The sequence below is a fragment of the Astyanax mexicanus genome, chromosome 14, assembly GCF_023375975.1.
Source record: "Astyanax mexicanus isolate ESR-SI-001 chromosome 14, AstMex3_surface, whole genome shotgun sequence".
NCBI lineage: Eukaryota > Metazoa > Chordata > Actinopteri > Characiformes > Acestrorhamphidae > Astyanax > Astyanax mexicanus.
The window spans coordinates 32,300,577-32,327,004 of record NC_064421.1 but is presented as its reverse complement, the minus strand read 5'-3'; the positions used below and the strand labels follow the sequence as shown (position 1 = coordinate 32,327,004).

The window sequence follows — 26,428 nt, the reverse complement described above, 5'->3', positions numbered from 1 at the left end:
TATATATATAATTTTTCCATTATCATTGTTTATTAAGGCCATCAATGTTAAAGAGTTACACACGCAGTTAATATGGAATCAGTAATGCCTTATTATTTTTTTATGCAATTAATTACACTACCAAGTTTGATCCCGAGTTCTGCCGCAATCTGCCCCGTCTCCGCCCAACACGCTGATTGTTTTCTGGAGCAGTTTGCTTGTTGTGAGAATGTGATTACACACACTTCATTTTAATTAAGCTAAACTGCTAATAAGGTGCAGTTTAATCTGATATATTCCCTAGATAATATTGCTATAAACAAATGCTGTCTCTGCTGCTCCATGCTGTTTACACACTAAGAGCATGGTATGTGCAGCGTTAGCTCCAACGTCCCATTATAAACACTGTGTTTGAAAACGCAGCAGCGTTCTGTGTTAAAGCAGCTTCACACTGCACACATATACACCCTGCAACACATTATCTTCTCGCTATATTTTAACTTTCCTGTTCCTACGCTAGACAGTTCTGACCAATCAGAGGAAACATTCTGAAGTATTTTTTTGTGGTAATAAAATCTTCTGTAGTTTGTTAAGCAGAAACCATTTAAATACTTAAAACAATGGAGGCACATGATACACTTTTACCAGCACCGCACACACACACTATCATCTTAATGCCTTGTCAGCTTCACTGCTGTGCTGCTAATGGTCATCAGTGATGAATGTTGCTGCGGACTATGTTGTGACACAGTAATGAATAAGAGCACACGTGTATATAAAACTGTCCTTGTTGAATTTCAACTTTGACAGATTATACAGCGCTGGAAAAAACTTAAAGACTACTTCAGTTTCTGAATCAGTTTCTCAGATTTTGCTATTTATATGTTTAAGTAAAATAAACATTGTTGTATTATTCTATAAACTACAGACAAAATTTCTTCCAAAATCCAAGTAAAAATATTGTCATTTAGAGCATTTATTTGCAGAAAATGAAACTTGCTAAAATAACAAAAACGATGCAGAGCTTTCAGACCTCAAATAGTGCAAAGAAAACAAGTTCATATTCATATAGTTTTAGAAGTTAAGAAATCAATATTTGGTGGAATAACCCTGGTTTTTAATCACTGTTTTCATGCATATTGGCATGTTCTCCTCCACCAGTCTTACACACTGCTTTTGGATAACTTTATGCCACTCCTGGTGCAAAATATCATGCAGGTTTTAGTGGTCTCCTAATTTTTTTCCAGAGCTGTCTATGGATCGATTGATTAATTGATCTTTTGATTGTTTGTCTTTCTGCAGGAGAAGGAGCTTGAAAAGCAGAGGCTGTTGTTCCAACAAGCCAGACTACACGATCGTGGAGCTGCAGAGATGGTCCTCCAGAAACTCAGCGGCAGCAGAGGTGAGGAGACCATTTAGTCTCTATGGTTCCACACTCTAAGCACACTTTGTGCTGTCCAGTGTGATCTGGCCAAGGGAAAGCTGATTTTTTAAAATCTGTGCAATGAATAAAATAACTGAACATTTTCCTACATTGTCTGTATATTAGTCTGAGTAATGGGGGCGAGGGAGGGTTTGGAGTGGAAGAACTTGAGTGGCCTGACCTGACAGAACTAAGGTTAAGAGAGAACTAGCTAACATTAGCGGCAAACTAGCTAACATTTTGGAGAGAGAACGAAGGTTAGCTGATTGACCTAATATAAGTGGAAAGCTAGCTTATATTACCAGAGAGAGAGAGCTAAGATTAGCGGAGAGCTGGCTAACATTAGTGGTCGAGCAAGCTAATGTTACAAGGAGAGAATTAAGGTTGGCTATTTTACCTGGAAAGGTCTAAGGTTAATGGAGTGTTAGCTGCATTAGCAGTGAGCTTGCTAACATACTAGCATTAGCAGAGAGCTAGCTAACATACTAACATTAGCAATGAGCTAGCTAACGTTACCGGTGAAAGAACTAAGGTTAGCAGAAAGCTTGCTAACATTAGCAGCGAGCTAGCTAAAGTTACCAGGGAGATAACAAATGGGAAACATTATGTATTTTTTAATACAATTAATTATTTCTACCAAAAAAAGTATTACTACATTTTTGGGTTATTAAATTATATTAATTAATGTTTTAAAAAGGTCTTAAAAGGGTCTTTAAAAAGCATTAAATTTGACTTTTAAAATGGTGCAAGGACGCTGGACTCTCAGGAGCTCTGACTTGCCCTGAGCTTTTTCATTTATTAGGTTTGGCTGAGAAATAGCTTTCAGTGACTTACTGGGGAGAGAACATAGGTTAATGGAGCACTAGCTAATGCTACCAGGGAGAGAACTAAGGTTAGCAGAGAGCTAGCTAACATTAGCTGCGAGTTAGCTACGTTACTAGGGAGAGAACAAAGGTTAATGGAGCGCTAGCTAATGTAACTGGGGAGAGAACTAAGGTTAGCAGAGAGCTAGCTAACATTAGCGGTGAGTTAGCTACATTACTGTGGAGAGACCTAACATTACCTAGCTAACTTTACCGTAGAGAAAACAAAGAATAACTAAGCGCTAGCTAACTTCTTAATTTCTTAAGAAGGTCTTTAAAAAGCATTAAATTTGACTTTTAAAATGGTGCAAGGACGCTGGACTCTCAGGAGCTCTGACTTGCCCTGAGCTTTTTCATTTATTAGGTTTGGCTGAGAAATAGCTTTCAGTGACTTACTGGGGAGAGAACATAGGTTCGCAGAGAGAGCTAGCTAACATTAGTGCTAGCTAATGCTACCAGGGAGAGAACTAAGGTTAGCAGAGAGCTAGCTAACATTAGCTGCGAGTTAGCTACGTTACTAGGGAGAGAACAAAGGTTAATGGAGCGCTAGCTAATGTAACTGGGGAGAGAACTAAGGTTAGCAGAGAGCTAGCTAACATTAGCGGTGAGTTAGCTACATTACTGTGGAGAGACCTAACATTACCTAGCTAACTTTACCGTAGAGAAAACAAAGAATAACTAAGCGCTAGCTAACTTCTTAATTTCTTAAGAAGGTCTTTAAAAAGCATTAAATTTGACTTTTAAAATGGTGCAAGGACGCTGGACTCTCAGGAGCTCTGACTTGCCCTGAGCTTTTTCATTTATTAGGTTTGGCTGAGAAATAGCTTTCAGTGACTTACTGGGGAGAGAACTCAGGTTAGCAGAGAGAGCTAGCTAACATTAGCTGTGAGTTAGCTACGTTACTGGGGAGAGAACTAACGTTAATGAAGCACTACCTAATGTAACTGGGGAGAGAACTAAGGTTAGCAGATAGCCAGCTAACATTAGCGGTGAGTTAGCTACGTTACTGTGGAGAGAACTAACATTACCTAGCTCAAAGTCAAAGTGTTTTTTATTGTCATTTCAGCTATATACAGAGTACACGGTGAAACGAAACAACGTTCCTCCAAGGACCATGGTGCACATAAACACAGTGTAGACAGAACAATAGTGCAACAGTACAAAAGTGCAGACAGACAATACAACACCATACAGACAAAGAATAATAAATAACAAGAAATTTTGCAGTGTGCAAAAAGGACCAGGTGAGGTAGTAATTACTCTATTACACAGTGTGCAATAGAGTCCAGTGAGCTAACTTTACCGTAGAGAAAACTAAGAATAACTAAGTGCTAGCTAACTTCCTAATTTCCTCTTTTTTCATATGTGCAGGAAGCTACAAATAAGATCTCTGAACAAAATTCCACTGTGTTCTTTTAAATGTTCTTTTATGTTGTTTAATGTAATGTAACTTACCCATATTATGTTGGCTTACAATGCAACACAATTCAACACATAAAAAAAAGATAAATGGGAAATGTTAAATTTTGTTTTCCAATACAAAAAAAAAACATTTTTTGCCAAAGAAATGATGACTACAAAAAGCGTTAAATTTGACTTTTAAAATGGTGTAAGAACCCTGGACTCACAGTCGCTCTGACTTGCCCTGAGCTTTTTCATTTATTATGTTTGGCTGAGGAATAGCTTCCAGTGTCTGACTCTGATGTAATATTTATGTTGTGCTGGACTGTCAGCCTTGCCCTCTGTGCTCCTATAAGCTGCTCAATGCATCTGTTCAGCCTCAGTACACCTGAAGCACGTGATCAGAGTGATACAGTCTTTGATCGTGTGGCTGTAAAGTGTTGGAAGCTGAAGGGAGAACCGTTCCTCAAGGGCAGCGTAGAGGAGTCTTCTCTTAAAGTATGCAGGGACTGTTCTCTGCATTGAGCAAATGCCATAGAGCTTAATTCCCGGTTGAAGTGGACTCTTATAGGGGTCAACAAATGCTGACTCACTGTGTTCTGCTCTGTTTTGCAGGCACTATGGGCCTGATGGTGGCGTCCACTCTTAAACTTGGAATAGCAATCCTGAATGGAGGGAACACTGCTGTACAGCAGGTAGGTTAGAATACAGGTCTTATTATTATTATTATTATTATGAACACTATGAATAATATAGTGTGTTTTATATTTATATCTGGCAACTTATAGTCCAATTAGGGATGCACTGGATTTTCAGCAACCAAATTATTTGGCCAAAAAAGGCAAATAAAACAAAGGCACGATGTTAAAATTGAAAAAGTGACAAAAAAAAAATTATACATAGAAATGAACTCTTACAGGACAGTAACCTTCACATTGCAGGAAAGTACATGAAAATATGCTAAACTTTATAACTAATGCAGCGTGCAGTACTCTGTGATTTACTGTCAGTGAGTAATCCAGCTTAGAAAACATTAAACAGAGTTAACATTGAACCTGCTTACACCCATACATAAATATATTGGTTAACCACATATTTAATTTACTTTAAAATTGATGAATTCAAGTTGTCGGGAAAACCTGAGTCGCTATGAAAATTTCAGAAAGATGCCGACTGAAGTCACTGGTCAGGTAAGCTAACTAACGCTACCTAAGTAAACTGCGAAGATTAGAAACTTCACAGTAATCTATTCAAGATGCCTGCTAGCTCATCTTGTGTAGTTTAGATTGTAAAAGTCGAATTTATAAATAATTCTAGCCTAGAATCCACCAAGCTTTGCAAGTCTGCTTTTCTGACTGCAGGGGAGGATGGCCCAGAGCATGATGTGTAATTAGCTATATTACTAACCAGCAAGGCTAATTAATGCCAGTGAAAATGGGCGAAGTAATTGCTCTTACCCTGTTTACATTTCCGTGACCACGGAGGCCATTGGACATGTCTCGTAACTTCTTTTCGTGCCCATATTGTTGGAAAAGCGTCAGTTTTAAGTGTTCCCCCTCCAGGAAAAGCACCCCCTCTCAGGAGCACACTATGTCTCTTGAATCGAAAGCTGAGACAACCCGCTGACATTAGTTTGATTATTTGGAGCAAATTAACTTGAATACGTCAGCTTTCCACATCCCAAAGTTGTGGTTCTAGCAGGAAAACTCTAGAGACAAAGTGCAGCAAGAAAGATTTAATCCCAATAAACACGTATGACAATTAGTAATAGTGAATATAGTGTATATATATATAGAGTCTTTGGCAAAAGCCCTGTCAAAAGCGGAGCTTTCAGTTCTCTTCAGGAAGTAAGCACTACAGATAATTGAGTGGGCAGACGGACCTTCCAGTATGACCTTTTAAAGTTTACAAATTTCGTCCACTTTTTAGATATTTTGGGGTCTTTGGGTCATTTGTGCACAGGTGTCCCACTGTAAATCGAATTACTGCAGCCAAAAACAACACTTCTTTTTTGTCATCTTCAGTTCATCTGGTGTAACTGCTCGAGTTGTTTTTTACACCATCTACCTCATGTATGACGTGTGTGACAGGCTCTGAAGACAGCGGGCGTTGGCAAATAAAAAGTATTTTAAGCTGTATTTTTTGAATTTGTGTGAAAAAATGTTTTCTAACCATCGATAATCACAATGAATCTGCACAGTGCGCCCCGGCACAGAATTATTGGATGGGGGACCCATTTTCAACCCAGCAGTGAAACTCTTACTGTGTACAAACCCACCTAAGTCACTCAGCACTACCATTGAACTACCAGTTACTAGTGGGCTGAAACTGGTCCACCAACAACGTAATGGTCCTCTGATCAAGTTAGAGGAGCTACAAATTGTACAGGACAGCAAATGAGCTACATTCTGTACACTTAGTAAAACGTGTACAGTATATTACACATCTTCATTGATTCTGTAAGGTAGGTGGATCTAAGAGTCTTTCTGTTCTTTTTTCTTTTTTTGGACAGAAAATGCTGGACTACCTAAGAGAGAAGAGGGACGTGGGATTCTTTCACAGCCTGGCCGGCCTCATGCAGTCCTGCAGGTAGACGCGTGACCCTTTACTCTAAATATGTGGTGAAAATCTGGAGGTTTTCCTCAAGCACATTTTTAGAAAAGTGGTGGTGTGTTATACTTACCTTGTTTTTTATTTGAGGCAGGGTATCTGGACCCCAGGAGGTGTAGGGTGCTGGGAATAACAGGAGATATTAGCTGTAATTTAAACACAAACAAATACAAACAAAGAATTTCCAGACAAATAAAACTTAAAGTAAAGTGTGATGTGGTTAATATAACCCATGAGACGTTAATAAGTGTGTTTGTGCGTGTGTGTAGTTGTCTTTACTTACCTCTTGGTCTTTCCTCTAAGAAAGCTGGGGGTCCAAATGGGTCCAATCTGGAAGTGCCACCTGTTTTAACCTCACTGGGAGGATCCGCCGTTGGGGAGAAAAGGAGTTCACTTTTCTTAGGGAAACCTGTAAAATGCAAAAGAAATATACATGTAATAGATTATAGAGCTCGTCCAATCATATAATAATACTTACCAGTAATAGCTGTTCAGCGTAAAAAAGTAAAAGGTTGTTCAGTCCTGCACATGCTTGGAGGAATTTTATCCCATTCATCTGTAAAGAACAGCTTCATCACTGAAATGTTGGTGGGTTTTCTCACATTAACTGCTCACCTCAGTTCATTCCACAACATTTCCGTTGGATTAAGGTCAGGACTTTGACTTGGCCATTCCAAAACATAAACTTCCTAACTTTTTCTTGAACCATTCTTTGGTAGAACAACTTGTGTGCGTAGGGTCGTTGTCTTGCTGCATGACCCATCTTCTTCTGATATTCAGTTCGTGGACAGATATCCTAAAATTTTCTTTTAGAATTCTCTAATATAATTCAGAATTCATTGTTCCATCAATAAAGTCAAGCCGTCCAGGTCCAGACGAAGCAAAACAGGCCCAAACCATGATACTACCACCACCATGTTTTACAGATGAGATATGCTTCTTGTGCTAGAAGGCAGTGTGTCTCCAAAATAACACTTTTTATTTAAACCAAAAAGTTCTATTTTGGTCTCATCCATCCAAAAACATTCTTTCATTATCTTATTGTTAATCTGCAAAATGCAGACGAGCAGCAGTGTAGTTTTTGTGGAGCATTGTTTTTTCTGTGCAACCCTGCCGTGCAGAAAATTGTTGTTGTAAATAATAAATAATTGTCCAAGTATAATATTTTTGCATAATTTGATTAACTGGGCTCTTTTTAGTTATTTTTACTCTTTATTTACTTTAAGTGTAAATCTGATGTTTTAGATCATATTTATGCAGAAATACAAGACAATTCTAAAGGAATACTACATATTTAAGCTGACTCACCCAACCTCTCGTGCCTTCATCCTGCATTTGAATGATTTATAAGTGTCTTTTTTCATCTTTAATGTTTTTTCATATAGACTCATCCTCTCCATTTTACTCAGTGTTTGTGCAGCAGTTTATATTGTAATGTGTTGCATAGAGTTCAGTATTATATCTCTGTTTTAGTGTTTATTTTGTGTTGTATGTCTCTGTATTGCATGTCTGTGTTGCAGTGTGTTGGATCTGAATGCTTTCGAGAGGCAGATCAAAGCAGAGGGTTTAGAAGTGGCAGCTAAAGACAGCGCAGGTACAGCTCAGACATCAGAAGACGATTGTTGCTTTCTGGAAAGAGCCTTTGAGCTGCTTTTTATTGGATTCTGCAATGCTTTCAGCTGCTTTTTCTCTCTCTCTCTCTCTCTCTTTTGTTCTCTCTCTTTCTGTCTGAGTTAGGTGATAAAGTGATGGCAGATGAACAGCTGACATGCGACCTCTTCCGATTTCTCCAGCTGCTTTGTGAAGGACATAACGCAGGTCATTGTCGACCAAACTATTCAAAAACGTTGGAATCATACATTTGACAGGCTACATTAACTTTTTTCTGTGTTTCTGACTCAATTTAGCTGATGCAAATAAAGAGTGTACCTTCTGTTCAGTGCTGAGCTGATGTTGCTCTAAATGCACAGATTCAGTTGTGGAATGTACTTATATACTAATATAATATAAAGCACTGCCACTATGATTGGGAGTTCGCTGGTTCGAATACCGATCATCCAGCTTGCCATCAGCTGCCGGAGCCCTGAGAGAGCACAATCGGCCTTGCTCTAGGTTGGTAAATGGCGTTCCCTCCCCTCATCACTCCTAGGATGATGTCGCTCAGCACAAGGCGTCTGTGAGCTAATGTATGTTGTGGCATCACTAGTGATGGAGTATATACAGCTGACTAGAAGCTGGATGAGTGGGACAATTGGGAGAAAAACTGAAGAAAATTGAAAAAAAAAAAAGATTATCCCCTTTTTAAAACCAATCACGGCTTCATCCTTTAATTTACTCTGCTTATTTATTTTTCCTTCACTCATTAGCTTAATTTGCTTAATCCATTTGTAATTGTCTGTACAATAAATCCTTTAATACATTTGCTTCTCTTTGCTTAATCAAAGCTTTGTTGTTTACTTTTTAATAGCCTGCTTTTAACTGCATTCAAAAAGTAGGAAAACTGCTGAATGTGATCTTTTCTATTATTTTCTTTTACAGGTTTTCAGAATTATTTGAGGACTCAGACTGGAAACAACACCACAGTCAATATCATCATCTCCACTGTGGACTACCTACTCAGAGTACAGGTATATGATTGGCAGCGCTTAGGTTGGACACAGTGTATATTAAGTAGAGTTGAAAAAATATTTAATAGCCATTTAATCCAATCCATTGATAGCACACTGCACAGCTAACAGGAAATTAAACCAGAAACCATTCAGTCTTCAGCCCTCTGTTCTTACCTTAGGCCTTCTTTTATACCCCTTTACCAGACTTATCAGCATATACAACCTTCTTTTTTAAAAAAAACTTTAATTTGGGTCATGGTGATCCACATACTTCACCAATCAAAATCACATCAAAATAATGCCTGAGCTTTAAACAAAAAGACAGACTCTCTAAACATGTTTTTACATCTGCAACTGGTGTGCAGCTCTTCATTCTTATATTACACATTTTATTGAGAATAAATGGCGTGGTTGGGGTTGGCGGATGCAAGAGTTTTATCACTGAGCAGAAGTGTGAAATATTTTTTACAGATGTCCCCCTGAGAAACTAATTCCGTACAGATAAGGTTTAAAACTGATTAATGTCATTTTACTTTTTTTTAATTGAATTTTTGACTTTACTTAGTAAATCCTAACTTTTTTACATAAATTTATTTGATAATAATATCAGGAATAAAAGTGAATGTAATTTGTTTACACTATAAATGTTGTACGGTATGTTTAGGAGTCCATAAGCGACTTCTACTGGCATTACTCTGGAAAGGACGTGATTGACGATCATGGCCAACGCAACTTCTCCAAAGCCATAAGAGTGGCCAAGCAGGTCTTCAACACACTGACGGAGTATATTCAGGTGAAGCACGTTTTGTAAGAGAAAAGTAATTTATTGTTCTCTCTACATGTGTTTATAAAGTATTCATCTCCTCTAACTGTGTTTTTCTGTATTCAGGGTCCATGCACTGGAAACCAGCAGAGTCTGGCTCATAGTCGTCTGTGGGACGCTGTGGTGGGATTCTTGCACGTCTTCGCTCACATGCAGATGAAACTGTCTCAGGTTGGCAGAAGCAATAGATATGTGTTATAGAAGTAAAGTCAAAATAGCTTGGGAGTCTTTTTTCTTGTCATTTTGTGGAGTAAAATCTAGAGGTACACATATTGCATTTTATGCAAAACTGCAAAATGTTTTGACTCGATAAATACTTTGATCTCTTTATCAAGATTTATCGATATAGGAGGAGACAAGATAAAAACAAAACAGTTTTGTATATAGAATCATTTAAAAATACATATACATGTAAATAGCCCTTAAAGAAGCCAACTCAAATGTATCTTATTAATTTTAAATGTTGTTTGATACTCTTACAAGCATCTGTTCTCTTTATAAAGTGGTTCATCCATAACATCTCACAAAGAACTCTTTATAGCAACTTTAGTGTTAGTAATGAAAGCTAATGCTTAGATATCTGAGCTCCTCAGAACCTGTCCCTATTATTACAGCTTTTTTACACAAATATTTATTTCCATATGTAAAAATGAAATCACTTTACCAATCTTTTTACAAGTTAAACAAAGCACCAGCACTTACAACAAAAAAGCGATTCAACAATCAGAAATATGTGATCTCATAGCATTTAACAAGAAAACACATACATTCTTGCCAATGTTGCTAAAAATGACTTATTCAAATTATACTGGGTTTTTCAGGACTCCAGTCAGATTGACCTGCTAAAGGAGTTGATGGATCTTCTTAAAGACATGGTGGTGATGCTTCTGTCTTTGCTTGAAGGTAAGAAATTATGTTTTCTTGTTCAAAAAGTAAGTACACCTCTCACATTTTTGACACTTTGATATAATGTGTAATAGTCAATGTACAGCTTGTACAACTAATAAGTGTAAACTTACTGTGTTCTTAAAATAACTCAACCAGTAATTAATTATTAATTAATTATAGAAATAATGAATTAGCCATTGGCTGACCACTGGCAACAAAAGTGAATACACCCCTAAAAAAAGTGGCCAAATTGTGCCCACTTTCCCCTTTTTGATGTCTTGTGGCTTATTACGTGTTACAAGGTCTCAGGTGCGAATGGGGAGCAGGGCTGTTAAATTTGATAGCTGCATATTCAACATGGCACTTTATAGCTAGAAGATGTAAGAAGCAGATGCTTTCCACAAGGATAGTCTAGGCTATAAGAAGATTGCTTACATCCTAAAACTGAGGTCGTACTACAGTTTTCCAGGATGGGTTTCAGTCAGAACAGGCCACCCCAGGGACGACCAAAGAAGTTGAGTCCTTCTGTTCAGCGTAATATCCAGAGGGTGGCTTTAAAAAATAGAGATAAGAGTGCTGCCAGCATTGCTGCAGAGGTTGAAGAAGTGCTCAGATCATAAACCAAACACTGCATCAGCTCGGTCTGCATGGCTTTGCCCTAGAAGGAGGCCTCTTCTGAAGCTGATGAACAAAAAAGCCTGCAATAAGTTTGCTAAAGACAAGCAGTCCAAGAGCATGGATTACTGGAACCATCCTCATCCTGCCACACAATTATAGACAATTTGCCAACAATTTGGCTGCTTTGACTTTTGTTGCCAGCGGTTTAGATATTAATGGGTGTTTTTTGGTTAATTTTGAGGGCACAGTAAATTTTCCCTGTTATACAAGTTGTACACTGACTATTTTACATTGTATCAAAGTGTCTTATCTTTAGTGTTGTTCCATTAAAAGATAAACCGAGCCAAATCTTTTGTGAGATACTGTATATGGTAAACATTATATATATTATTACATTAATTTATGGTTTACAAACAACACCCACTAATGTACCTTTTAAATCTTGCATTGCTCACTCCAGGTAATGTGGTCAACGGAATGATTGGCAAGCAGATGGTAGACATGCTAGTGGAGTCCTCAAGCAACGTCGAGATGATCCTCAAGTTCTTTGACATGTTCCTGAAGCTCAAAGAACTTGTTTCTTCCGATGCCTTCAAAGAATATGACCCGGATAGGCAAGGGCTGATCTCCAAGAAGGACTTCCAGAGGGCCATGGAGGGCTACAAGCGCTACACACCGTCTGAGACTGAGTTTATTCTCTCCTGCGTGGAGACGAACGAAAGCAAGCTCCTGGACTACAGGGCATTTGTTTCACGCTTTCACGAGCCAGCCAAAGACATCGGCTTCAACGTGGCCGTCCTCCTGACCAACCTGTCTGAGCACATGCCCCATGACGGCCAGCTGCGGAACTTTCTGGAGCTAGCGGACAGTGTGCTGAGCTACTTCCAGCCTCATCTGGGCAGGATTGAGATAATGGGCAGTGGGAAGCGCATCGAGAGGGTCTACTTTGAGATTAGCGAGTCGAGCCGCACGCAGTGGGAAAAACCACAGGTAACTAAGACCCTGTTTACACCCAGTTTCTTTATGTGTTGTGAATAAAAGAATCAGATCTGGATAAGACCAAGTGAAAGACCTATTTAAAATAGACAATAATCCAATCAATCAAAGCCCTTTAGGAGGTGATCTAAGATGCATTTGAGCCACATGTTATAGCAATTAAACATCCCAGTGCAAATAAAACCTCTACTCATACAGTGTGACAATGGGCGTGTGATCCATGCTTGTAAGGAAGACAATCATTGAGGATGAAGGCTTATAAAATCATGCATTACAACGGCATATAATATTGCTCATTATTCTCCTTCAGACTACACAGCAAGCAATACACAGCTGCGCAGTTCTTTTTCTGAAATTTTGTTAGTTTTACGCCAGATGTTACAGTACACACACCTTCCATAAACTTCCACTTTTGTCTGGTCAGTCCACTGAAAGTCATCAAGAATCATCAAGATGGTCTCTCTCATGAATACCATTTTCACCCATTCTCTTTACTATTTTTGAATTATTAACACTGACCTTAACTGAGGCTAGTGAGACCTGCAGTTTTTCAGATGTTCTGGGTTCTTTTGTGACCGTCTAGATGAGTTGTCCATGCCCTTTTGGAGTAATCTTGGTAGGCCGGTCGCTACTCAAAAGGTTATTTGTAAATAATAATAGCTCTCACTGTGCTTCGCTGCAGTCTCAAAGCTTTAGAAATTACTTTGCAAACTTTTCCAGTCTGATAGATGATCAGCGACTTTTTGTTTTTTTTAATGGGTTCTTGGATTTCTTCAGATAGGGGCATAAAGTGTTGCTTTTTGAGATCTTTCAGCTGCTTTATTTTGTCAGACAGGTTCTATTTAAATGATTTTGTGATTTGACAGGTCTGGCAGTAATCAAGCCTGGTTGTGGCTAGTAGTGTAATGGAACTCATTTTTCAAAAAAAAAATGTGGTTAATCACAGGTTAATTTGATTTAAAACCTGTATGTATTGATTTAAAACTCAGGTTTTATTTCTCTAATATTAAAGTTTGTTTGATAACATAATATGAAAAAAGCAAAAACATGAGGGGCATTTACTTTTTCACAGTACTGTATGTGTAGTGTTTTCAAAGATTCAACAGCACTAGTTGGCCAGCATGTTTTATGTGGTGTTAGTGAGAGTTGAGTAGCCTGATGACCAATGGGAAGAAGCTCTTATTAAATGCAGCTGTAGTGTGTGTCAGTAGGCAGTTGGCTGAACAGTCCATGGGCATGGTGGGGAGGTTCTGAAACTATGATTCCAGTGGAAAGTTGATTTTTTTTTTTGAAAAAAGTATGTTTTTTGGTTCATAAAGGCTTTCATAAATATGTTTTGTCTATGGTGTGCTGAGCTGATCTCCCACTATTTGTTGACTTTTTGAGTTGTATTCCTTTATCTTCTTAGGTGAAGGAGAGCAAACGCCAGTTCATCTTTGACATTGTGAACGAGGGAGGAGAGAAAGAAAAGATGGAGCTGTTCGTTAACTTCTGCGAGGACACCATTTTTGAGATGCAGCTGGCTGCGCAGATCTCTGGCTCTGGCCACGGGGAGGAGGCCAGGGGGAAGGAAGAGGATGGAGCAGAAGAAAGCCAGGGGAAAGATGAAAACGTCTATGCAGAAAACTCCAACCCAGAAGAGCCAAAAGACTTTCTATCTTCTTCTTTATCAAAGATGACAGAGATCCTCCTGACCCCTCTGTACGGCTTAATGTTGGTCTTTTCTCTCCTCTCCATAAGGAATCTGAGGAAGAACATGAAAAAGACGTCTGTGAAGGGCTTATTTTTGGCCATCTTTTTCTTCTTCCAGAGTATACTAACAGGCATAATTCGCACTATTTTTGCCACTATTTGCTTCTTCTTCTACATCCTTTACCTGGTTTTCTTGAGCGGGTGGATCATTAATATAGCTAAAGAGACTAAACTTTCTGAGCTCGTCTATCATTTACGGGACCCCACCCTGGATGAGGTCACAGAGGAGAACGAGGGGGTCAGTGAGGTCAGAGATCAGACACATGCCCTTTCATCTAGAGACATCCTGCGGGCAGTGAGTGTTGATCTGTCAGCGGTGTCCAGAAATCCTCAGCTGCTGACGGACATATTTGGCCTTCAGCTGAGGAAGGAGGGAGGGCAGTACACACTGCTGACCAGGGAGTCAGACGGCAGCCTCGGTGACCTGGTTGATCCCTCCAAATTCCAGGTCAGGAGACTCCACTACCTTAAACTTATCCATTTTATCAATATGTAACGAGTCTACACCAATCATTTGTAATATATTAAAACATCTGGCATGTGAAATGAATGAACACCTGAGAGTTAACAGTACGAGTTGAATGATTGGACTTACATTCTCTTTAAAGGTTTTTAGTTTTTCCTATATTATAAATGAATATTTTTTTCAGTCTATGAGCTCTGATGAGCAGCAGAGGGAACTCTTGCTCTTCCTTTCCTGGGGTGGTCCTGATGAGAGCCAGTTTTATCAATTTTATGTTTTTACTGGTCTTTGCGGTGACTGCACTTGAGGATACTTTCAAAGTTTTGACATGTTTCGGATTGACTGATCTTCATTTCTTAAAGTATTTTTTTTCTTTACTTAGTCCTAGGCTGTTTACTGTATACTAACTCTACCTCTTTACAACTTTACAACTGATGCTCTCAAACACGAAATTCAAGAGACAAGAAATTCAAGTAATTAACTCTTGAAACTTTTAGCACAGCTGTTAACTGAAAGCTATTCCAGGTGACTCTACCTCATAAAGCTGACTGAAAAATGCAGCCAAGATGTGCAAAACTAAGGAAGAGGTGCTACTTTGAAGAATCTAAAATATAAAACATATTGTGGTTTGTTTAACACTTTTGTTTTTGTTTGCTAAATAATTATATATGTTTCTCTTCATAATTTTGATCACTTTAGTATTAATCTACAATGAAGAAAAAAGAAAAATAAAATAAAGAAAAAACACATCATTTAATCTGTATACAGTACTGTGCAAAAGTTTTAGGCACCTGTGGGAAATTCAGTAAAGAAATTTCACTACAGTTACATTTTACTGTATGTATGTTTATTTGCATCTGTTAAAATCATATGTGGTACTTTTTTTCAGGTAAAAACACTCATATTGCTGAGATAAATGGATTTAATTGTGTAATTTTCTTTGGGTGCCTAAACCTTTTGCACAGTACTGTATTTGGTCAAACCATTTAGGCTGATAAAAGAAAACATCTGTAAATTGATTGGATAATTCTTGTGTGTGCTGTGCAATGACAGACGATGGTGTCTGAGGAAGATTCGGAGGAGCAGGAGAAGCAGTCAGAGACAGAAAAAGCTGAGTAAGTACCTTTATCACGTAGGAAAATGTACATCCACTAAAGAAGGAAGATTGAATTTCACTCATAAAAAGTTCACGTCAATGGACAGAGGGTGAGGCGTAGGGTTTTTTTGCTGGGGTCCAGGGTTGTTGGTTGGTGATAAATGTGACAAGAATTCAAGACCCACGACCAGAAATTAGATATGTTTTTGTTGTAGAGGAGAAGAGGATGAGAAGAAAGACAAGAGGAAGGAGCAGAAGGCCAGAAGAAGAAGCAGAATGGCCAACTTAGACAAGGCAGCTGAGCAGGAGGTTCAGGAATCAGCTGCTTGGAAAACCATCTGCTCTCAGAAGACCAAGCTGCTGGTAGGACTAAATTAAAAAATCCTTTCTTTGGTGATGAACTGAACACATCCATGTGCTGGCTGGGGGCTTCCTATTCAAGCTTTCATATGTTCTCTTATAAGATCTCAACTATGGGTGTGCCATATTGTATCGTACCCAGTAATAACGCCAACATTTTTAAATATTGTGAACAATACTATACCCTGAAATATCCCCCTTAATCATCACATCATATCTCCAAGAGTATTGCTATCTTGAAAATACCATGAAATATCGTGATAATATTTTAGGGCCATATTGCCCACCCCTAATCTCGACTATTTCCTTTAAAATGAGAAAATCATGTTCCTTTTTACTGTGATTTAGAATAAGTCTGTAGTTTTTACAGTAAATACTCTTAGGATCCTAAAACCGCTGCACAGTACTGTAAATGAATATGAGATATGTAATACCCTTTATGTCGTTTTCCACAGAACTATTTTGCCAGGCATTTCTACAATATACGGGTGCTCGCACTGTGTGTGGCCTTCACCATCAATTTCATCCTACTGTTCTACAAGGTAAAAGAATAAGGTAGATGTTTCTAATAAAGTGGCCACTGAGTGGAAGTATAAGGTAGGGGTTTCTAATAAAGTGGCCAGTGAGTGGAAGTAGAAGGTAAGGGTTTCTAATGAAGTGGCCAGTGAGTGGAAGTATAAGGTAGGGGTTTCTTATAAAGTGGTCAGTGAGTGGAAGTATAAGGTAGGGGTTTCTAATAAAGTGGCCAGTGAGTGGAAATATAAGGTAGGGGTTTCTAATAAAGTGGCCACTGAGTGGAAGTATAAGGTAGGGGTTTCTAATAAAGTGGCCACTGAGTGGAAGTATAAGGTAGGGGTTTCTAATAAAGTGGCCAGTGAGTGGAAGTGTAAGGTAGGGGTTTCTAATAAAGTGGCCAGTGAGTGGAAGTATAAGGTAGGGGTTTCTAATAAAGTGGACAGTGAGTGGAAGTATAAGGTAGGGGTTTCTAATAAAGTGGCCAGTGAGTGGAAGTATAAGGGAGGAGTTTCTAATAAAGTGGCCAGTGAGTGGAAGTATAAGGTAGGGGTTTCTAATAAAGTGGCCACTGAGTGGAAGTATAAGGTAGGGGTTTCTAATAAAGTGGCCAGTGAGTGGAAGTATAAGGTGGGTGTTTCTAATAAAGTGGCCAATGAGTGGAAGTATAAGGTAGGGGTTTCTAATAAAGTGGCCAGTGAGTGGAATTATAAGGTAGGGGTTTCTAATAAAGTGGTCAGTGAGTGGAAGTATAAGGTGGGTGTTTCTAATAAAGTGGCCAGTGAGTGGAAGTATAAGGTAGGGGTTTCTTATAAAGTGGTCAGTGAGTGTATCTTCTTCATGTTTTTCTATACCAGGTATCCTCCAGTAAGGCTGAAGAGGAAAGTGGGAGTGATCTCAGGGAGGAGTGGAGTGGAGATTCAGGGGCTGTGTGTTTTGTTCTGGGGGAAAGCGGATACATGGAGCCTGTTCTCCACTGTCTCGCTGTTTTACACACTCTGATTGCTTTCTGCTCCATCATTGGCTACTACTGTCTGAAGGCAAGTCTCCATGCTGCACCACTGACTTATTAAAGCTTTATCTTTCATGCTTGAAGCTTTTATGTTTGATTTTGAAATAATGGGTTAGGATTATTACTATTCCCACACAGCTGCGGCATTTAATCAGTGCTCTACGGAACTTGATTACCTGGCTCAGGTGTGTTTGAGGAGCACAAAAGGTGTAGAGAACAATGTGTGGGTCCTGCAGGACTGAACTGATATGTGAAAAGCTTTTTTGGTGTGGTGTATTCATAAGTTCTCACCAGTTCTCTGTAATGAGAAACAATATCAATTTCCATTCTAAAGTCAAATACGTGCATACATAAACATAAATGTGTTTAAACAAAGAGGTTTCCATCTAACTTACAACACTGAATTAAAACAAGTAAGACAGTATGGAAATGAATATAAAAAAATAATATTTTTTATATTACTTTAACTTTAATTTCACTGCACACAGTATGAACTTCAGATATCTCATTTTTTTCTGCTTAACTTCCTTGGTCAGACAGTTATTTAAGCACCACAATTTGGAGTTATATTAACAAAAGTAAGACCCTAAGAGAAGCGCAAGGTTAACCTTGTCCAGAAGCGTTTTTTTTTTATGTTTATAAAGTTTGGTGGCGTCTGGGCTGGACCATCCCACAAGATCTTTTTTAAAGAAATTGGGGTTTTGAGCTCCAGACAAAAGATGCACAGACCAAAGGATCATGCAAGGAAGTGTTTCCTAAAGATTTGTTAAGGCTAACAACTTTGTAACCTTGTACTTAAGAACAGTCTATAAATTTTCTGACAATTTTCTCATATGCAAAGATCCACTAAAAAAGCTTCTTTTCATAAAATGTGCCTAAAAAAATGTTGTGTTTGTTTTCATTACTTTGCATGAAGCGTGCATAAATGCACCAAATGCGGAAAGCGTGCACAGAGAGGTAAAAACAACCCCAACAGCGTCTGGTACAATCGCACTCGTGCTGTCTCTCCCTTTCTCTCACTCACTCTGTCTCTCGCTAACTCACACTGTCTCTCGCTAACCTGTGCTATCTTTCCCTCTCTTGCACTCGCGCTGTCTTTCGCTAATTCGCGCTCTCTTGTTAACTCGCGCTGTCTCTCCCTTTCTCCCACCCCCACTGTCTCTCGCTAACTCACGCTCTCTCCCTCTCTCTCACACTGTCTCTGTCACTGTTTGTTCCAACAAGATCCAAAAAGATGAAGTCTCTCGTGATGCCAGTATGAGAATGAGATTACTCATGTTGGTTGTTAAATAAATATGTTGTGTAACAATATTTGTCGTTTATTGTTTCTTTTTTTTTTGTTACAATTTAGAAAAAGGTACCGAAAACAGTATAATTTCGGTTTTGGTATCGGATTTAAAAATGGTACCCAGACCTATTACTTAGTGCTTAATGCTTTACAGTTCTTTACAGATTTTTTGGAATATGTTGCAGACCTGAAAGACACGAGTGGATTTATATTATATAAAAGTAAATTTACCAGAAATATATAAAATATATATTTTTGATCAGATTGTCTGGTTGAACTAAAGGCTAAGAGGTTCCGCTTGTGAGTCTCACCTGTTCCTCTCTCAGGTTCCTTTAGTGATCTTCAAACGGGAGAAGGAGCTGGCACGTAACCTGGAGTTCGACGGCCTCTATGTGACCAAGCAGCCCTCTGAGGACGACATCAAAGGCCAGTGGGACAGACTGGTCATTAACACTCCGTGAGCGTCTTCTGCTGTTATAAACCTGTCGCAGGTGCTGTAGCTCATCCTCCTGCAGCAGAATTAAACCCTGCTCTGTTCTCTCCTTTCTCAGATCCTACCCCAGTAATTACTGGGATAAATTTGTGAAGAGGAAGGTATGGAGTGAAGTGATTAATTAACCCTGAGTGTTATTTGAGTTCTGTTCAACTCTGCACAAAATGAACTGGGCATGGATAATCACTGTAATACTGACTTATTAGCAATAATAGCATGGATGACTTAGTTCCAATTAACTGTGGAATGTTTTACAACACGTTTGGTCTTTGGATTATTGGTTAATATACAGTGGCTTGCTAAAGTATTTATACCCCTTGAACTTTTTTTTACATTTTGTCTCTTTACAACCACAAACTTAAATGTATTTTATTGAGATTTTAAGACCAACACAAAGTAGATTTTTAGTATGTTAGTCAAATAAAAATCAAAAGTGTGACGTGCAAATTTAAACAGCCCACCCTATTTAAATACTTAGTAGAGTCATCTTTTACTGCAATTACAACTACAAGTCTTATGGGGTTTGTCTCTACCAGCTTTGTGCATCTAGAGATTTTTGCCCCATTCTTCTTTATAAAACAGCTCAAGCTCAGCCAGGTTGGATGGAGATCATCTGTGAACAGCAGTTTACATGTGTTGCCACAGAAGCTCATTTGTATTTAGGTCTTTTAGGACTTTGACTGGACAATTCTAACACATGATTAATTGTTTATGTGAACTATTCCACTGTAGCTTTGGCTGTATGTTTAGGGTCATTGTCTTGCTTTAAGGTAAGTCTCCTTCCCAGTCTCAAGTCCTTTGCAGCCTCTAACAGTGTAGATATCCCTTGTGAAAAGTTAGGCAAAGAATATTTAATCAATTTAATATACTCAATGGAAATACACATTAAATATAATTTCTCTGTATTTCCATATATTTTTTTTTTAAGCAATGCTTTAAATGATACGTTGTGTTAATAGAAAAAAAATATATAGTGGCATTGAATAATGTTTAAAATGCGCTTAAGTGTATCAGTAGCATTAAGGTGTACACAATATGTGCATCAATATGCAAAGTAGTACGTTTATAATATACTTCAAATGCATTAAAAAGGTTTTTAAAAAAACGTTTCCATGTTAAGTAAAAAATTTTTTTACAAGGGATATTCCGAACTCTGACACTATTTTCACAGCGTGGGTGCACAGCGTAAAAAAATGGAGTGTTGACGTGGTGTAAGATAGCAAAGAGCATCACGACGCACCTTGCACAGGCTGTACGACAGGACCCTAGACTGTTTTTATAGAGTGTTTTTGCATGAGATGTAAAATTGCGTGTGATGTTTTGAAGGTTTCTGTCGTAAAGTGCGTTAAGAAGACATATCATGTTTATGGAGACATCTAAAAGACACTGCAGATTAATACTGTATATATGCATTTGTGTGTGTGTGTGTGTGTGTGTGTGTGTGTGTAATGTGGCAGGTGATGGAGAAGTACAGTGAGTTGTATGGCTCAGATCGGATCAGTGAGCTGCTGGGTTTGGATAAAACAGCGCTGGACTTCAGCTCTGAGGCTCAGGAACGAAGAAAACCAGTCAGAGAGAGTCTCATCACCACCCTGTGAGTCATGGAACACTTTAACTATTCACTGTCTTTATTAGAACTGTTTATTTTTTCACAGACTCACAATCATTTATCTGCCAATGGAAAATTAGGGTTTTGCTCATTTCGGTGTATATTCAGGTTCTATTATGTAATTATTTATATGTAATATATAGAATTATAGATTATATTTATAATATTTATTTTAGGCACTTTTGACAATTGTTTGAATGCTTTGTTTTTTTTATGTTTTTTTCTATTTAGTAAAAAGGTTTTGCTGTTATCACCAATCAAAACTCCTTTTCAGAACTTCATACAACCTCCAAAAATGTTATTTTTTAATATACATCTCTGGAAAATAATCTGAATCAGTTTCTCTGATTTTGCTATTTACAGGTTTATGTTTAAGTAAAATGAACATTCTTTGTTGTTTTATTCTATAAACTACGAACAATATTTCTCCCAAATTCCAACTAAAAATATTCTCATTTAGAGCTTTTATTCACAGAAAATGAGAACCTGAAATATATGAATGGCTGAAATAACAAAAAAGATGTAGAGCTTTCAGACTTCAAATAATGCAAAGAAAACAAGTTCATAAAGTTTTAAAAGTTCAGAAATCAATATTTGGTGGAATAACCCTGTTTTTAATCACAGTTTTCATGCATCTTGACATGTTCTCCTCCACCAGTCTTACACACTGTTTTTGGGTAACTTTATGCCACTCCTGGTGCAAACATTTAAGCAGTTCAGCTTGGTTTGATGGCTTGTGATCATCCATCTTCCTCTTGATTATATTCCAGAGATTTTCAATTTGGTAAAATCAAAGAAACTCATCAATTTTAAGTGGCGTATTATTTTTTTCCAGAGCTGTATATAGTAAAGGCTGTTCTATATAGAACCATATCAACTCATAGAACCACACAGATGCTTAATTGACTTCTTGACTGGTAAAAGGGTTCTTCTATTGGGTGGAAAACATTTTGTTGATGGTTCTATGTAGCTTAAAATGCATTTAAATTAAACATAACTTCTGTAAATTAGCAATATCAACACTATAATATAATAGATCATTACAGTACCAACTCTCTATGATGTATAATGTAATGTTTATTCGCTTGTTCTTTAGTAAAGCCAGTGTTCTATATAGAACAGTGCCATTCCAGAAAATCATTTAGATGATAAAATGGTCCCTTGTCTGGTTAAAAGGTTCTTCTAACTGGTGGAAAACTGTTTAAACAAAATTGTGTGTGCTTTATAGTTTTACTGAAAATAACCCATTTTTAGCACAAGATAAAGCCCTTATTTGCAAAGAATAAACAAAGAATAGTCATACGTATTGCAGAAGGACGTGGAAATTTCCCACAAAGACAGATGTTTATGATATAATGTGTAATGTGTAACTATATGGGTTCTGGAGAAATGTACATTGTTTTTCTCCACACTTTTACGGCAATACTATTGTGTGCCATAGGATGGCAGTAGTGCTTAATGTGGAGCTGTATTAATGTTTGATGCTGTTTTCTGTGATTTCAGACTGAGTGCTGTTGATATGAAGTATCAAATATGGAAGTTAGGAGTGGTCTTCACTGATAATGTGAGTTTCTTATCAGTTAAACTTCAGGATCTGGATTTTTTAGCAGAATGATAATTGTTCAATTCTGACTCTTATTCTGACTTAATTATCATTTTGATTTAACGTCTCTCTCGTTCTGTCCATGTCTGTCTCTCTCTGCATCACCTCTCAGTCCTTCCTGTATCTAACCTGGTACATGCTGCTGTCAGTCCTGGGGCACTACAATAATTTCTTCTTCGCTGCACATCTACTGGACATCGCCATGGGCTTCAAAACGCTACGTACCATCCTATCATCTGTCACTCACAACGGCAAACAGGTAACATACCTCAACTTTACTACAGGATTCATTATAAACCCATAAACCCATTAGAAACTCCTACCTTATACTTCCACTCACTGGCCACTTTATTAGAACCCCTTACCTTATACTTCCACTCACTGGCCACTTTATTAGAAACCCCTACCTTATACTTCCACTCACTGGCCACTTTATTAGAACCCCTTACCTTATACTTCCACTCACTGGCCACTTTATTAGAAACCCCTACCTTATACTTCCACTCACTGGCCACTTTATTAGAAACCCTTACCTTATACTTCCACTCACTGGCCACTTTATTAGAAACCCCTAACTTATACTTCCACCTCCTGGCAACTTTATTAGAAACCCCTACCTTATACTTCCACTCACTGGCCACTTTATTAGAAACCCCTACCTTATACTTCCACTCACTGGCCACTTTATTAGAAACACCTACCTTATACTTCCACTCACTGGCCACTTTATTAGAAACACCCACCTTATACTTCCACTCACTGGCCACTTTATTAGAAACCCTTACCTTATACTTCCACTCACTGGCCACTTTATTAGAAACCCCTACCTTATACTTCCACTTACTGGCCACTTTATAAGAAACCCTCACCATATACTTCCACTCACTGGCCACTTTATTAGAAACCCCTACCTTATACTTCCACTTACTGGCCACTTTATAAGAAACCCTCACCATATACTTCCACTCACTGGCCACTTTATTAGAAACCCCTACCTTATACTTCCACTCACTGGCCACTTTATTAGAAACCCCTACCTTATACTTCCACTCACTGGCCACTTTATTAGAAACCCCTACCTTATACTTCCACTTACTGGCCACTTTATAAGAAACCCTCACCTTATACTTCCACTCACTGGCCACTTTATTAGAAACACCCACCTTATACTTCCACTCACTGGCCACTTTATTAGAAACCCTTACCTTATACTTCCACTCACTGGCCACTTTATTAGAAACCCCTACCTTATACTTCCACTTACTGGCCACTTTATAAGAAACCCTCACCATATACTTCCACTCACTGGCCACTTTATTAGAAACCCCTACCTTATACTTCCACTCACTGGCCACTTTATTAGAAACCCCTACCTTATACTTCCACTCACTGGCCACTTTATTAGAAACACCTACCTTATGCTTCCACTCACTGGCCACTTTATTAGAAACACCTACCTTATGCTTCCACTCACTGGCCACTTTATTAGAAACACCCACCTTATACTTCCACTCACTGGCCACTTTATTAGAAACACCTACCTTATGCTTCCACTCACTGGCCACTTTATTAGAAACACCTACCTTATGCTTCCACTCACTGGCCACTTTATTAGAAACACCCACCTTATACTTCCACTCACTGGCCACTTTATTAGAAACCCTTACCTTATACTTCCACTCACTGGCCACTTTATTAGAAACCCCTACCTTATACTTCCACTTACTGGCCACTTTATAAGAAACCCTCACCATATACTTCCACTCACTGGCCACTTTATTAGAAACCCCTACCTTATACTTCCACTCACTGGCCACTTTATTAGAAACCCCTACCTTATACTTCCACTTACTGGCCACTTTATAAGAAACCCTCACCTTATACTTCCACTCACTGGCCACTGTATTAGAAACACCTACCTTATACTTCCACTCACTGGCCACTTTATTAGAAACCCCTACCTTATACCTCCACTCACTGGCCACTTTATTAGAAACACCTACCTTATACTTCCACTCACTGGCCACTTTATTAGAAACACCTACCTTATACTTCCACTCACTGGCCACTTTATTAGAAACACTTACCTTATACTTCCACTCACTGGCCACTTTATTAGAAACCCCTACCTTATACTTCCACTTACTGGCCACTTTATAAGAAACCCTCACCATATACTTCCACTCACTGGCCACTTTATTAGAAACCCCTACCTTATACTTCCACTCACTGGCCACTTTATTAGAAACCCCTACCTTATACTTCCCCTCACTGGCCACTTTATAAGAAACCCTCACCTTATACTTCCACTCACTGGCCACTTTATTAGAAACCCCTACCTTATACTTCCACTTACTGGCCACTTTATAAGAAACCCTCACCTTATACTTCCACTCACTGGCCACTTTATTAGAAACACCTACCTTATACTTCCACTCACTGGCCACTTTATTAGAAACACTTACCTTATACTTCCAGTCACTGGTCACTTTATTAGAAACACCCTACCTTATACTTCCACTCACTGGCCACTTTATTAGAAACACCTTACCTTATACTTCCACTCACTGGCCACTTTATTAGAAACCCCTCTCTTATACTTCCACTCACTGGCCACTTTATTAGAAACCCCTCTCTTTTACTTCCACTCACTGGCCACTTTATTAGAAACACCTACCTTATACTTCCACTCACTGTCCACTTTATTAAAAACCTCTACCTTAAGGCCCTGTCCCACTGCGATTGCGTCTAAATATCCACTAAAGGACGTCCAAATTTATCAGAAAACACTGCGTCCACTGAGTCCAAATGGACGCAGTGCGTCCAAATTACGTCCATATTCCGTCTAAATTGAAGTTGGACGCCGACTTCCAAATTTGTACGTCGACTTCCACTCTTTGGACGTCGACTTCCACTTTTTGGACGTTGACTGCCAACTATATATGGTTGTTTTTTCTAGTGAATCATCATTTCTTCTTGAGCTACAAGAGAGAGAAATCCGTATAACTGTTTGATCCAGCTGTTAAACTGTTTTATTAATACCATTTTAACCTTTTTCGTTTCTATATTTTGAAATTCGTTAGATTATATTTTTGTCAACATTTTGGGTTTATTTTCGTTTGTTATTTTTCTAATAAAAATAGAAATTACATAATATATTTTCTTTTGTTATGCTGTGCAGGAACAGTAGCCTATGCCTATATCTAAAAGTAGCAATAGGCTGGGAAAAAAGCCAGAACATTGAACAAATGCCAGTATAATAACTAAAAACTAGCGGCTAGCAGACGCCTGCAGCATCATTGATTTCTAAGTATTTTTATGTTTTAATGTTTAAATGTGTTTTAAAGGGGTTTTTAAGCATCTGTAATGCAAAAAAATATATTTTTTACTTCTGACGATTTTTTTTTTTCATGTTTGCAAAATTAATGTTTCTTTCATTGTTTCGATAATCAACTCTTTTGGGAGCAGTTATAGGCCCTGAGAAGTGCCTTTGGAATGCTTTGTTTCAAAAAAATGTTCTTTTCAAGGCTGTAGGAAGAAAGCAGAAACATGCAAAGCATTGACATGTAAAAATCAAATATGCAAGTACATTTTAAAAACAGTTTCAATGTTCAAAATCGCTTGGCGGCGGCCGTTTTAGCGGAACCCTTCCTCTTGGCTGGCATCTTGGAAAGTGTGGAAAAGCGATGGACGCCAGAAAAATATTTTTATGGACGTCGACGTCCACCTGTACGTGCCGTCCAAATATCCACTAAAATACGTCCGTACTGCGTCTAAATATCCACTAAATTACGCACATATTAGTCGCCGTCTATTCCGAAAATTTTGGGAGGTACCAAAACCACTTTTGCGTCTAAAGTGGACGGCAACGTCTAAACTACGTCCACTTGGACGGTGCCGTCCAAATATCCACTAAACTACGTCCATATTGCGTCTAAAGATCCACTAAATATCCACTAAACTGCGTCCACTGAAATTTGGACGAACTTTAGTGGATATTTAGACGCAATCGCAGTGGGACAGGGCCTT

At 38.4% G+C, this 26,428-nt stretch overlaps 1 protein-coding gene across 2 annotated transcripts in view; it reads left to right on the top strand.

The window, feature by feature from the left end:
* ryr2b (ryanodine receptor 2b (cardiac)) overlaps positions 1 to 26,428 on the top strand; it is a 114,672-nt gene that overhangs the window by 72,924 nt on the left and 15,320 nt on the right. For both annotated transcript variants that reach the window (XM_049464218.1, XM_049464217.1), the window contains exons 78-97: positions 1,282 to 1,381; positions 4,282 to 4,361; positions 6,179 to 6,255; positions 7,797 to 7,870; positions 8,014 to 8,094; positions 8,815 to 8,903; positions 9,550 to 9,678; positions 9,775 to 9,879; positions 10,530 to 10,611; positions 11,675 to 12,204; positions 13,619 to 14,410; positions 15,479 to 15,540; positions 15,737 to 15,884; positions 16,337 to 16,423; positions 17,252 to 17,434; positions 19,021 to 19,151; positions 19,246 to 19,288; positions 20,645 to 20,781; positions 22,300 to 22,360; positions 22,512 to 22,658. In XM_049464218.1, coding sequence (XP_049320175.1) covers positions 1,282 to 1,381; positions 4,282 to 4,361; positions 6,179 to 6,255; positions 7,797 to 7,870; positions 8,014 to 8,094; positions 8,815 to 8,903; positions 9,550 to 9,678; positions 9,775 to 9,879; positions 10,530 to 10,611; positions 11,675 to 12,204; positions 13,619 to 14,410; positions 15,479 to 15,540; positions 15,737 to 15,884; positions 16,337 to 16,423; positions 17,252 to 17,434; positions 19,021 to 19,151; positions 19,246 to 19,288; positions 20,645 to 20,781; positions 22,300 to 22,360; positions 22,512 to 22,658 — 3,138 coding nt within the window. The remainder of the gene's footprint in view (positions 1 to 1,281; positions 1,382 to 4,281; positions 4,362 to 6,178; positions 6,256 to 7,796; positions 7,871 to 8,013; positions 8,095 to 8,814; positions 8,904 to 9,549; positions 9,679 to 9,774; positions 9,880 to 10,529; positions 10,612 to 11,674; positions 12,205 to 13,618; positions 14,411 to 15,478; positions 15,541 to 15,736; positions 15,885 to 16,336; positions 16,424 to 17,251; positions 17,435 to 19,020; positions 19,152 to 19,245; positions 19,289 to 20,644; positions 20,782 to 22,299; positions 22,361 to 22,511; positions 22,659 to 26,428) is intronic.